Here is a 12,307-nt window from a genome sequence, read left to right as displayed (position 1 = left end):
TCCACGTGTGAACTGGTCCTTAAATGGGAGCATGAAAAAAATGCACAAAAAAACGTGAACGCTCCCATAATTAGTCTGAGTCTAAATGTACACTCCTTCACCAAATAAGTTCTTGTGCAGCACATGCCTCCTGACAGCATGTGAAAAAACACAAAGCAAATCTCGACTAATACGTGATATGCTCAAGTGTAAATTGGGGCTAAATAACAGAATAGGCAGCTGCCTGGGAAAGGGGGACTTGGCCCTGGGTTATACCATTGTGCACTCCATTTGCAGCAATGGAATTGTCCAAATTGTTGCGACACACGTTTTTTAAGTTGCACTTTTCAGGTTTTGAAATGGAAATTCTTTTTCTTATGGGTTCATTCACACACGTTACTCCATGCGCTAGATCACACGCAGAATAGTGTGATTCTAGCCTCATAAATACTTGACAAAAGCACTTTCGAAGCAGAACAAAAATGCCTGTGTGCACTGACCCCAGTAAACTAGTGAGAAGGAGCTCATGAGTTAAAAAGAGCCCGTCGCCCACAGTACAGTGAACCCAGTGTATTTTTTATGTAAGAACAAACTTCGGAAGTGGCGTGATCTACTGTAGCATTGCTTTCTGGCTGAGCTGTTCAGCTCATTGCAGTACTTTTTTTAAAGCCTGCGGTTTTCCTCTTTACCGTGTACCATTTAAATGTCTCACATGTGACTAACCACACATTTAAAGGTACCTTCTGTATGACTTTTTTTTTTTTCTTTTTTAAACAGGAAGTAAAGTAGCTGAGAAAAGCTTAATTTGCGACAGGAAATACTGCTAGATCCTTGTCTTGCAGCTCAGAATTACATTAATTTTTTAATTCTTTTTCTCCTACAGACAATGGCACTCTTAATGTTCTGCCAGCAGGAAGACACGAGTTTCCTTTCACCTTTCAACTGCCTGAGTGAGTATAAACGTCACCCTTTACCAGCATTGTAATCGCATTAAGCTTTGTTTTTTTTTATTGGCCATTTGCTGGTCTCTGTTCTAATTTGAGCAGTTTGTACCAGTATATCATTGCTTTGTGCCCAAAGCTAGCTATGCCTGCAATTTGCAAAGATGGGTTTTGATGCCATGTTTGGGTGATTAACTCATTCTGGTGTAGGGTAGGGCTCCATTCACACTTGTGCTATTTGTCATGTGACTTTGACATCAAAGTGGCACGACAAGCTGCACCCCATTCATTTCAATGGCATCCCGTCAAATAAGTGTGACTTAGAAAAGGTATAGAAAAATGTAAAAACTGCGCTAATCCAAACAAAATAAAGCAGCGACTTTCAAGGGTGACCAACAACCCAAAGAACAATAATAAATACAAGTCGCGCTAAAAATGACCAGACATTTAAATGAAAAATGTGTTTCAAACAGTGAAAATTAATAGTCCATAAAGTCCGTGAAAAACCAAATAATATAAACGTGACTAGGGATCACCGTGCAGATGGAAGGCTTACCAGAAATCGGTAAAAATCGTGCCAAATAATATCATCGACTCCAGAAATTTGGCTAGAGCTGTACACGATGGATCTCACAATCTCAAACGATCCACCTCAATGATGTGGATGTATGTGAAATAAAAATCTAAACGCCATAGCGTAAAACCAAAATAGCAAATGGAAATGATAATGCACTTTATATGGATGTGAAACACCAAAAATCTAGTGATAATGAAGTGCTCATAAAAAATGAATTAATATGAAATCCAGTATTATCATGTGGGGTAAGTGAGACGTCCACCACCAAAGACAGACCAATGAGATACTCCTTACCAGATGTAAAAAGTGACAGGCTAAATGATAGATCCAGACACCTCCACCGATAGGAATGCAGCTTACCAGAAAAAAAGTGGTGTAAACGCTCATAGAGAAAATCCACAAAGGATCCCAAACATGCTAGAGCTGTACCTCAACACCAACACTAAATAACCTTACCAGATGATGGTATAAAGTAGGCAGATAATGATGGTAAATGTATGCAGAGGACTGAAGACCAGATCTCGTATACCAGCCAATGGGGGCTCAAGATTGGAGACCGATGTAGACCGGATATCAACCATGAAATAAAAGAAGGGGCGCCATAGCATAAAATCCCACAAAATGTATTAAAAAGGAAGAATCACACTTACAATAAACGATGAACTCTAGGCATGGGAGAGAAGAAACAGCCGCTCGCCCGTACTTCCTGAACGCTGGTGAGGGTGACGTCCGCACGCCGTGACCCAGCGCGTTTCGTCAGATGACGTTATCAAAGGTGTCTTAGAAAAGGTGCCTTCTACTTTGGTGCCATTTTTGATGCTACTTGGATCCATTGAGTAAAGTCGCATCAAAGTTTTACTGGAAATGATGTGACTTTGGAGATGCCCTAATGTAAATGGACCCTAATGGAAGGCTGCTTGTACTTTGCTCCAATGTGGCTAGTTGCCTTAAATTGCAAGTTTGGGCAAAATCAAAAATTACATGTATGATGAAATCTGTCAGTCAAGTTTAAAAATAACGGATCTCCTGATAGGATCAACGTGTAATAAAGCTGCGAGGACTCATTATTTTCTTGCCTAAAGTTGCATTTTAAAACCCCATTCACATAGGCATGGGATTATATGCATTTCTACATGCTTGTAATGTTTTCAAATGGTATAATGTACACGGCAATTACTTGCATTTAGTTTAGCCACATGTAGAAAAAATGTGTATGAGCAGATTTGACTATATGAATGCAGGGGAATTGGTCTAGGAAGTATAAAGTTAAATTCCACTTCCCAGATCAATTTCTCCTGCATGTAAATAAAACAAACCTAGGCGGATCACAGTGAATGGGAGCTAATTCCTTTTCACCAAACAGTAAAGTCAAAAGTGGCAACAAATGTAACCATTCAGTAATCTAATGATCACATGTTGCAAGTCCAAATTGAACAGCTCTATTTTCTTGGGGAAAGTAGAAATTGTAAATTATAGTACTTGGCTAGATGTACTCCGTTTTTAAATACTTTTTGCCCTGGGTGAGATCTGTATGTAGAATTGCTAAAGCAGATGAAGGATGGTATAGCCTTTAACATCTGGTTTGGCTTAAACAAAGGATAACTTAAGTCTGACATTTCTTACAGGAACCTGGTGACCTCTTTTGAAGGCAAGCATGGGTGTGTTCGCTACTGGGTCAAAGCAAAGCTGCACCGTCCATGGTCCACAGTTAAAAAAGCAAAGAAAGAGTTTACTGTGCTTGAACCCATTGATATCAACACACCTGATTTGCTGGTAAGACCTGCATTGTAAAGTGCACTGGATGCTAGCATGAGCATTGTTTTTTGCCCGTATAGCCAGCCTTTCCGGAAACGTTACTATGTTGTTAAAACACCCCTGCAAAAATTGACTAGATTTTAGCATCAATTGAATATAAATTTTGATTTTGCCATCTGTAGACTTGATTTTGGCAAAACTGGACATTTACTTTTGTACAGTTATGCTGGTCATGGGCAGCTTAAAGTTTATGGTTAACAAAAACAAACCCATTGATTCACTTATATGCTGCAGCATCGATGTGCTGCTGCAGATATCCCATGTCGGCTCTTAAGGGCCATACACACTATAAGATTTTCTGAAGACTTTTTCCTTCAGATTTACCTTTTCTATGTAGTGCAAGGGCCTTCCAGATTGCATACAAATTGAAAGTGTTTAGGTTTGACCTCATATTATATGGTTTTGTTAAATCTAAAGGAAAAAGTCTTCAGAAAATCTTATAGTGTGTATGGCCCATAAGTCTGAACTCTGATCACATGACTTCTGATTCCTCAGTTCTCTGTCTACTTGGAGTGGAGAGAACCAGCCAGCGCTCATGGAGTGCCAGGCATGGGAGGGGGCAGTCGCACCTGGCTCAAGCTCTGTCACTTGCTGAGAGCCAGCTGTCAATCAGGCAGCTGGGTGGATCCTGACCATTATCGGGACCCTTCCAGAGCATAGAGTGGCTTTGCCACATCAGCTGATAGTGATGACAGAGGAGCAAAAGTGCGCTCCTGTTGCCCACAAGAGAAATATGGCTAGAAAAGCTTTGGCCATACTTTAGTCCCAGTTCACACTGGTGCGATGCGGGAAACCCTGCGACTCGGTTCCGGCTCCTGCATCGCAGCAGAATCGTACAGTGGTTTACACGGAGATCTGTAAACCGCTGGGGGTGTCGATGTAAATTGAATGACACTCCCAGATTGGTTCACGGATTGCAGTGCGAACTGTGAAATGGTGCATGAATCGGATCACATAGGTGTGAACACCCATGTGATCCGATTCCAGTGCGAACCAAAAAAAGTCCTGCACCACTTCGATGCGATTTCAGCCATACATTTTGTATGGCTGAAATTGCATCGCACAGACATCGCATGTGATCTGCACAGCAATGCGGTGCGAATTACATGCAATGTCTGGCATCGCACTAACACACTTAAGGGTGTTTCCAACCAGGTTTATGTTGCAAAGAACAGACAAGTGGATCAAGTCAACCTCCAGACAAAGAGCCTCCTTAGAAACCCTGATATGAACAAAACTGTTGACGTTAAGCTGACTTACTCTTCCTGGTCGTTTTTTCTGAGATGGGAAGGAGATCTAAAGTAGTTCCTCTTTAGTAACATGTTACACCCTAAATGTAGGTGTAACATGTTACTAAAGGTGAACATATTGTTTAAAGTATATGTAAAGGCTTAACTTTTAGTTTTTAATGTGTAGAAGGATTAGAAGCCCTGTTAGGCTTAGCCTGTGTCCCTGCTAGGAGATACTCCCTTTCTGTTTTGTTCTGGTGCTCATAGTCACTGGGACTGACAGTGAGGGACAATGTGAAAGTTGTTGCAGGCAGAATAGTGAACTGAATATGAATTCATTGGTTAAGAGCGCTATAAAAATTCTAATGAAAACCTTTTTTTTTTCTAGGCTCCCCAAGCTGGTACCAAAGAGAAGATTGCACATGCCTGGTACAGTAACCTAGGGCAGGTGTCTGTTACTGCAAAGATTGACAGAAAGGGATATACCCCTGGTAAGTGAGTTTATCAACCTGCCATTATTTGCATTTAAAGGAAACGTGGTCTGAGAGAAATGCTAAAGTGACCAGTGTTCGTGGTTTTCCTCTAAACATGTTGGCCAATACCTGGTTTTCATGCTGATCAACTTGGTTTAGTACCTCTTGGGTAGTGCCCTAAAACATGTATGCTAATCGGGATATTTTTTTTTTTGTCTGAAAGCTTGTTCCAATTCCATGACTCCATAAAGTGCTGAAGTCAGAGAATCGGAAAGACAGCCAGATAGCTAGTGTTCCCAGGAGGAGTTCAACAATGGCTGCTTACATATTTTTGATAAAATATCCCATTCTTACCGCAGTCTATAAATTAGTCTTGTTTTATTTTGGGCATGTTGTATATTAACTATGAGAGAATTTTTAGCACTGAACACTGATCTTCTCCAACCTAACCCACAGGTGAAGTTATACCCATCTTTGCTGAGATTGACAATTGTACCAGTCGTAATGTGGTGCCTAAAGCAGCCATCATCCAGTCTCAGACCTTTATTGCTCGTGGTACCTTGAAACAGAAGAAATCTGTGGTAGCTACTCTGGATGGAGACTCTATACCTGCAGGGAAAAGAGAGACCTGGCATGGACGAGCTCTAAAAATACCTCCACTTGGACCTTCTATCCTACAGTGTCGTATTATTCGCGTTGAATATGCTTTGAAGGTATTTTTTTATTCTTCAAACTAAATAACCTTGCTACATTGGTCTGGGGAATGGGTTATATTTTTTTATTTGAATATAGTTTAACTTTTTGTCTGCTTCATTTTTTAGATGTGTGTAGAGATCCCTGGTTGCTCAAAACTACTCATGGAGCTCCCTCTGGTGATTGGTACCATTCCACTTCATCCATTTGGAAGCAGAACATCCAGTGTGGGCAGTCAGTACAGTGTCAATCTTGACTGGCTACGTGTAATTGTTCCAGAACAACCTGAGCGTAAGTATCTGAGAAATCTTAGTCCTTTTTCAGGCATCTTCTAAAATCTTATTCAGAGCCTGCGTGAAGGGTTTGGGTCCCTGTATAAGTCTATAAAACCCATTTGAAGTAGTCCAGATAAGATCAGAAGGATGCCAACTGCAGGTCAAATGAACCCCTCAATGAATTCGGAACGTCAGGAAAGTTTCACACTGATGCCTTTCATACAAAGCCTGTTGACACAGACCCTTAAGAAGTTTTGTCTATAGCTTTCAGCACATTATTACCTTATTATATGGTTAGCTATAGGAAGCAAAAACTTTTCTACATTTTTAGTCTTTTATAAATGGGTCCCAGCGGTTTTTTAAAAAAACACCTATAATACACATTTTATAGTAAGTTGGCTAGATGTAAAACCATTACTATTTGAAATGCTCATCTGAAGTCGTAGTTGGTCATATTTAAGAGGGCTTTTTTTTTTTTTGCTTAAGAGACCAGCCATGGTAGTATTCTAATATTGGGTATTTTTTTTTCCTTATTTAGCTCCTCCAGAATACGCCTCAATAGTTTCTGAAGAAGACGTCCGAAACAACATTCTTTCTCCTCCACGTCATGCCAGTATGGGTTGTATCCTAGAAGGGCCATTTTATGCCTACATTCAGGAGTTCAGAAACAGACCTCCTCCACTGTATTCAGAGGTAAGCACCATAGTAAAAATAGTATTTCTGCACATTTTTAACATACAATTTTTATTTATTTTTTGTGGATTATATTTACAGTATTTCTGCAGCTTAAAAACCATGGCGGTAAATATTTCATCCTATTTAAGCCTTAAGTGGAATCCCAGCTTAAACAAACTACTCTTACTACTGTCCCCTCCCAACCTGTGTAAGAAAGATATTTGCCTATTTTAAGGTAGCTCTCGTTCTGTCATGTGATCTCCCCTGTGTCGGCCAACGGTGGCTGTAGAGGAGAGAGTGCTGCGACAATGGCTAATGATTACTGGAGTGGTAAGGTCACCCATAGACTTCAATGGCCCGTCTGTTGTCAACTCTTGCTCCTCTCCCCGAAAGCCTCACAGGATGATCCCAGACCTTTTTCATCCTTGCAGGAATGCAATTTAGTCCTGTGTTCTCTAGTTTCCTTTCAAACATGTTATTTAGTGTTGTTAGGACTAAAGATCACCTTCTCCCTATGGTATGGAGAGTGAGATCTTCATACAGTGACGGTGCTGCTTTTCTATTTATATAATTAAGTGTTGTCACTCTAGGAAAGTTTTACTGTCAGGATCACTAGGTGAAAAACAAGACAGGCCAGAAAAGAACTGACCTACCAAATGGGTAAAAATCTTGTACAATAATAAAAAATATTGTATGATCCCTTTCCTTTTTACTATAGGGAAGAGCTGGCTGTGCACTTTTTTGTTTTTTACACTTTCAAGTGGTATTAACCACTTGCTGTGACCGCCCTGTAGCAATTTTACTGTTACAGGGCGGCAGCTCTGAGTAGGAGTGTGTGTGTGTACAAAATCCTTCCCCCATACAGGGAGCGCGAGATGCTTCTGCTGTGATTCTTTACAGGAGAAGCCGATCTCTGGACGCCGGGCACTCTATGTTCTCCGGCACCTGCTGATCGTTGGTGAACACAGAGGTTCTGACTATGTAAACAAGGCAGATCTCTGTTCTGACAGTGGAAAAGGGATGGGCTCTGTTGCATAGTTAGTCAGGTTGAAAATACACCAGTCCATCTAGTTCAACCAATAAAAAGTGTTCTGAAAAGCAGGGACTAGAATCCATCTCTTCCCCTAAGAAAAGCTGTACAAATACTGGCTCGGCACACCGTTAACCCTTTATTGCCCTAGATGTTTAACCCCTTCCCAGCCAGTGTCATTTGTACAGTCACAATGCATATTTTTTAGCACTGATTACTGTATTCGTGTTAACTTCAGCTTTTTAAAAATGAAACCTGTCATATTTGCCTGCTCTATGTAATGGTTTTGCACAGAGCAGCGCTGAACCTCTTAGGTCCCTCACCAGCACTCCTGGCTCCCCCCCCCCCCTTGACCAGTGCCCCCAATAGAAAACTGCCTGCTATGGGGGCACTAGTGCGTGCTCACTCGAGCCCTGCTCTGTGACCATAAGACGCACAGAGCTGTGGCTTGGCCACGCCCCCACTCTCTCCCCTCATTGGCTTACTGGCTGTGATTGGCAGCAGTGGGAGCCAATAGCATCTGCTGCTGTCTCAGCCATGAGAGGGAGTCCTGGGACAGCCAAGCACATCACTGGATCAAGAGGGAGGCTCAGGTGTGTATTAGGAGGGCTGTGGGGGAGCAACACACAGAAGGTGCCTCCATAACAATTTATGTGCTTACACTAGACTTTAATATTTAAATTTACAGTAGGTTTCTTCCCAAAGACTGGTTCTCATGGCTATTCTTACTGTATTTTCAGGTTGATCCTAACCCACCTGAGGCAGAAATCCGTCCACGTTGCATGACATGTTGAAGGAGAACTATCAAGAATCTGAATTTTTTTTTCTACATTTCGCTGAAAGCAGATAATTCTTGCTAAAGACTGAATGTGTCTCCTACCATTAGCAAACTGGAACGGTTTGCCCTGTATCAGAGATGGGGATTGGAGGGACTGGAGACCATCTCTACAGAGAGGGATGGAGTAGGTCCTCTTGCTGAGACATAATTTTTGTGGAAAAAGGAGATCAAGAACCATTGAGGATATGGCAAATGTCTCAGACTGTTTCTGAACACCAAGGGAAAAGAAGTCTTTTCATTGTGTTGATATTGTGCATATCAGGAAGTTCCTTGCACAGTTCTAATGTTTGAAAAGAAATTGTATCTAAAAGAAGGGCTACATATGATCTTATCAAAACTAAAATGTGAATATTTCTGTACAGAGGCATATTGTTTCTTACACTTAGATTTATACTGCTTAATGCCCAACAGCTCGTGTTAAGAGTTCTAATTGGTTGTGCTTTACCATCTTGCTTGATTCATGGCCTAAGTGACTTTTGATCTTATTCTGCCAAGTATTCCGCAAAGCATTACTACATAAACACTTGCTGTAGCTTTCAATGAATATACAACTTTAGTGTTGTAAGTTATTATAATAGATTTCTGTGCACTGTTAGGCTTTTATATACAGTGGAAAACCTACAATTGTAAGCCACTGCTTAGCCACAATCTGAGTGTATAGGTGTATGATTAAGAAACCTATTGCTTGGTCTTTTTCTACAAATTCCTGTTTATGGATAATAACCTAGCCTGACACTCTACAAAATAACACACCTGCACTGTGCTTCTGTCCACTTGCTTTATTTAGTGGCCTTAATGAAAACCACACTTTTCTTAAAGGGAATAGAATTTTTAAACTGCATTACGAATATAAGAAAAAAAAAAAAAAAAAAATGTTGTATTCAAAACGCATACTTTCCATAATTTTCCATTTTATCCTCCAAGGCACCACTCGGCCCAGAGGTGGTTCCAAGTAATATAGATTGTGATTGGAAATGGAGGGCTTGCATAGCCATGCTTTACTACACTTTTCGGGGTTATCTCAAGGGGCAGGTTGTGGACTGTTGCGGAAGATTCCTGGGAAAAAAGTTACTGAATAAATTCCTCATTTTGACCACATTGCAGTATTATTGGACAGAATTGTGGGTCATGATATATCTATAATTTCTCATGTCTTGGTGCTAAAGTGCCTTTTAACGTAAAACGTACAGGACCTCATGTTTCTATTTGAGTAATATATATTTTCAGAAAGATGTTGCTGTTTTAAAAATTATTCTTGCATTATAGCTTTTGCTGTATTACCTATTTTGTAGTGTTTCCCAAACTTGTCCTCGAATCCCACCAATGGTGTATATTTTATGCACATTACATAGACCATATAGCCACATAAACTATTGAAGGTAATCGAGGATGAGTTTGTGAAATATTGGGTAAAATATCTTCACTGTTTTCACAAGTTTGCAATGATTAATGCATGCCAATGACAGATATCATTCCAAAATGAAGTTTGTAGAATGGATGCTGAATTTGATGTTACAGAATCCTGCTGTGCTAGTGTTTTTGCCAAATGTCACAGCAGACAGATGTATCTATTGTATCAGTTTTTGTCTTGGTTTTTTGAGCCAAATCTTCATGTAATTTTGTAAACTTTTGTACTGACGAGTGTGTACATTATTTTTTTTTTTTCTAATAAAACACATTTATTGTCTACATAGCGAGTCTTTTTTTTATTTTCGTAACCAGTTGGTGAATGTTCTTTGCACAAAATACACACATTGATGAAAAATGGAGACCCTTTTCTACATATGACTACCTAACCTGCAAAACTATGAAGCCTTTGAGTTGGAGCAATGCACATCCTTCCCCCTGTGGCATTAATACAAGAAAATTAATCTAGCTACACTGTGTAGTGTGGTAATGAGCGAAGCATCAACAGCTTGTATCTGTTATAACTGTGTAATTATACCAGCGTTTGTAATATATTCTTACCTATACTGCACCATATTTGTAATTCTCTAGGCTGCTTTGCACAAACTGCAAGCCTCAATTGTCAGCCCACCTTCACTGACAGCCTATTGTACTGATCTGTAGCAGTAATATTTATATACTCTGTTGAAGTAGAACTATAGGCAAAACCTTTTTTCCCCAAGTCCTCTTCCAGGACAGCCTAATTGAGATATAGGTTCCTCCCACCTAGCACAGGAAACACAATCCACATTAGTTTAAATACAGGTGAGAGGCAGATTTCCCCCCCCCCTCACTTTTTTTTTTTTTTTCTTGTGTTTCCTCGGCCAGACAGGATCACTCAGAAGTCCAGATGCTGTCAGGTTCTGTGCTAGGTGGCAGCAGCCTCCCGACCCTGGCCTTTCCTATACGGGGGCAGTGTCCCTGGGGAGGGTGTCAGGGAATTTGGGTAAAACCCGGTACCGTGGGAGATAGAGGGAACCCTCTCCCTCTAGTTTTGTCCTGTGGGTGGTCTTAGTGGGGCCTTACAGGTCCTCGGAGGATGCATAATTTGCAGGTTCCAGGCGCTCTCTGTGCGGGGCGCTCTCTCCAGGTCTCCTGGTCGGCTAGCTGGGCAGGTGGGGAGGCGCCGGTGCAATGTTGACTTCCATCGTTATGGAGAGGAAGCAGAAGTGACGCATTCGCCATTTTTGATTTTGGGGGGGGGGGGGCGGATTTTGAATAACTCGGCACCCAGAATCGGGTACTGGCACCCAGCAGGACAGACGCTGCTGTATGGGCTCAGCTCCAACCTCTGTGGACGGATGCTAATCAAAGTGCACTTATAGGACAAAGCAACCTCGGCTCCCTGCACATCTATGGAGGTGGCTGCTGCAGAGAAAGCGGATCAGGGGACACTGGCGGATCCTGGCCCCAAGGTAAGGAGTGATGGGGGTAATCTACTCTGCTACCTATTACTGGTGAAGGGGCACTAGTGGGGGCTGCATTTAATACGCAGGTAGGGTGGGGACATGGGCACTGTGATGTCTTTTTTTTTCCCCTGTATGTTTAGTAATTTTGTTTTGCACGGGGGTATTTTTACCGCTGAGGTGCGCTTGTGCCTTGCAGGGCAAGAGCCGCGAATAAAAAGATGGTGCAGTCTTGGGGAAGATCCCCAGAAAGAAATGTGCCTCGTGCAAACAAAAGATGTCTTCAACCTGGAAAAAAGTGTTATGCCAGGACTGTATTGATGACCTAACTAAAAAGGAATCTTTCTCCATGTTTAGAAAATTCCTTGACACCATGAATTTAGAAATGGTTAAAAATTCTTCCCTTCAAGAGTCCGGCCCAGCGAATGCTTCTCAGCCTAGTACTTCATACACTGGCATGGCACCTCAGGCCCTTCCATGCGCTCTGGTAGAACAGGGGGTGTCGGAAAAATTGGAGGAAAACTCAAGTGAAGTTTCCAGTACAGAGGAAGGGGAAGTTAAGGAAGACAAGGCTAGTCGGGTGCAGAAGTTTTTTTTTCCCCTCTGACGAAACTGATGAATTAATAAAAATCCTATATGATACGCTGGAGCTAGAGGAAAAAGAGAGCCAAAACTTGTCGGTACACGACAAACTGTATGCAGGTTTACAATCAAAACAGGTCCAAACAGTCCCCGTGCATGCTATGCTCAAAGATACCATATTGCAAGAATAGAGAGCTGGAAAAGGTTTTTTCCCCCAGGAATCTGAAAAGAATATTCCTGTTCAAGGAAGAAGACACAGCACTGTGGGAGAAATGCCCCAAATTGGACGCAGCTTTGTCAAAAGTAGCCAGAAAATCAGACCTATCATTTGAAGACGCAGGAGTGCTA

The 12,307-nt window shown here is 41.4% G+C and overlaps 1 protein-coding gene across 2 annotated transcripts in view; it reads left to right on the top strand.

The window, feature by feature from the left end:
• ARRDC2 (arrestin domain containing 2) overlaps positions 1–8,928 on the top strand; it is a 128,978-nt gene extending 120,050 nt beyond the window's left edge. Inside the window, exons 2-8 of one of the 2 annotated variants that reach the window (XM_082247390.1) lie at positions 863–929; positions 3,123–3,270; positions 4,930–5,032; positions 5,471–5,727; positions 5,836–5,998; positions 6,521–6,675; positions 8,428–8,928. In XM_082247390.1, the coding sequence (XP_082103516.1) occupies positions 863–929; positions 3,123–3,270; positions 4,930–5,032; positions 5,471–5,727; positions 5,836–5,998; positions 6,521–6,675; positions 8,428–8,481 (947 nt within the window). In that variant the 3' untranslated portion in view covers positions 8,482–8,928. The remainder of the gene's footprint in view (positions 1–862; positions 930–3,122; positions 3,271–4,929; positions 5,033–5,470; positions 5,728–5,835; positions 5,999–6,520; positions 6,676–8,427) is intronic. The other variant, XM_082247391.1, reaches the window with a different exon arrangement.
• Positions 8,929–12,307: the final 3,379 nt, after the last annotated feature.

This window comes from Pelophylax lessonae, assembly GCF_965119305.1.
Source record: "Pelophylax lessonae genome assembly, chromosome: 1".
NCBI classification, from domain to species: domain Eukaryota; kingdom Metazoa; phylum Chordata; class Amphibia; order Anura; family Ranidae; genus Pelophylax; species Pelophylax lessonae.
The sequence above is the reverse complement of the archived record's forward strand: the minus strand, read 5'-3'. Positions and strand labels throughout refer to the sequence as shown.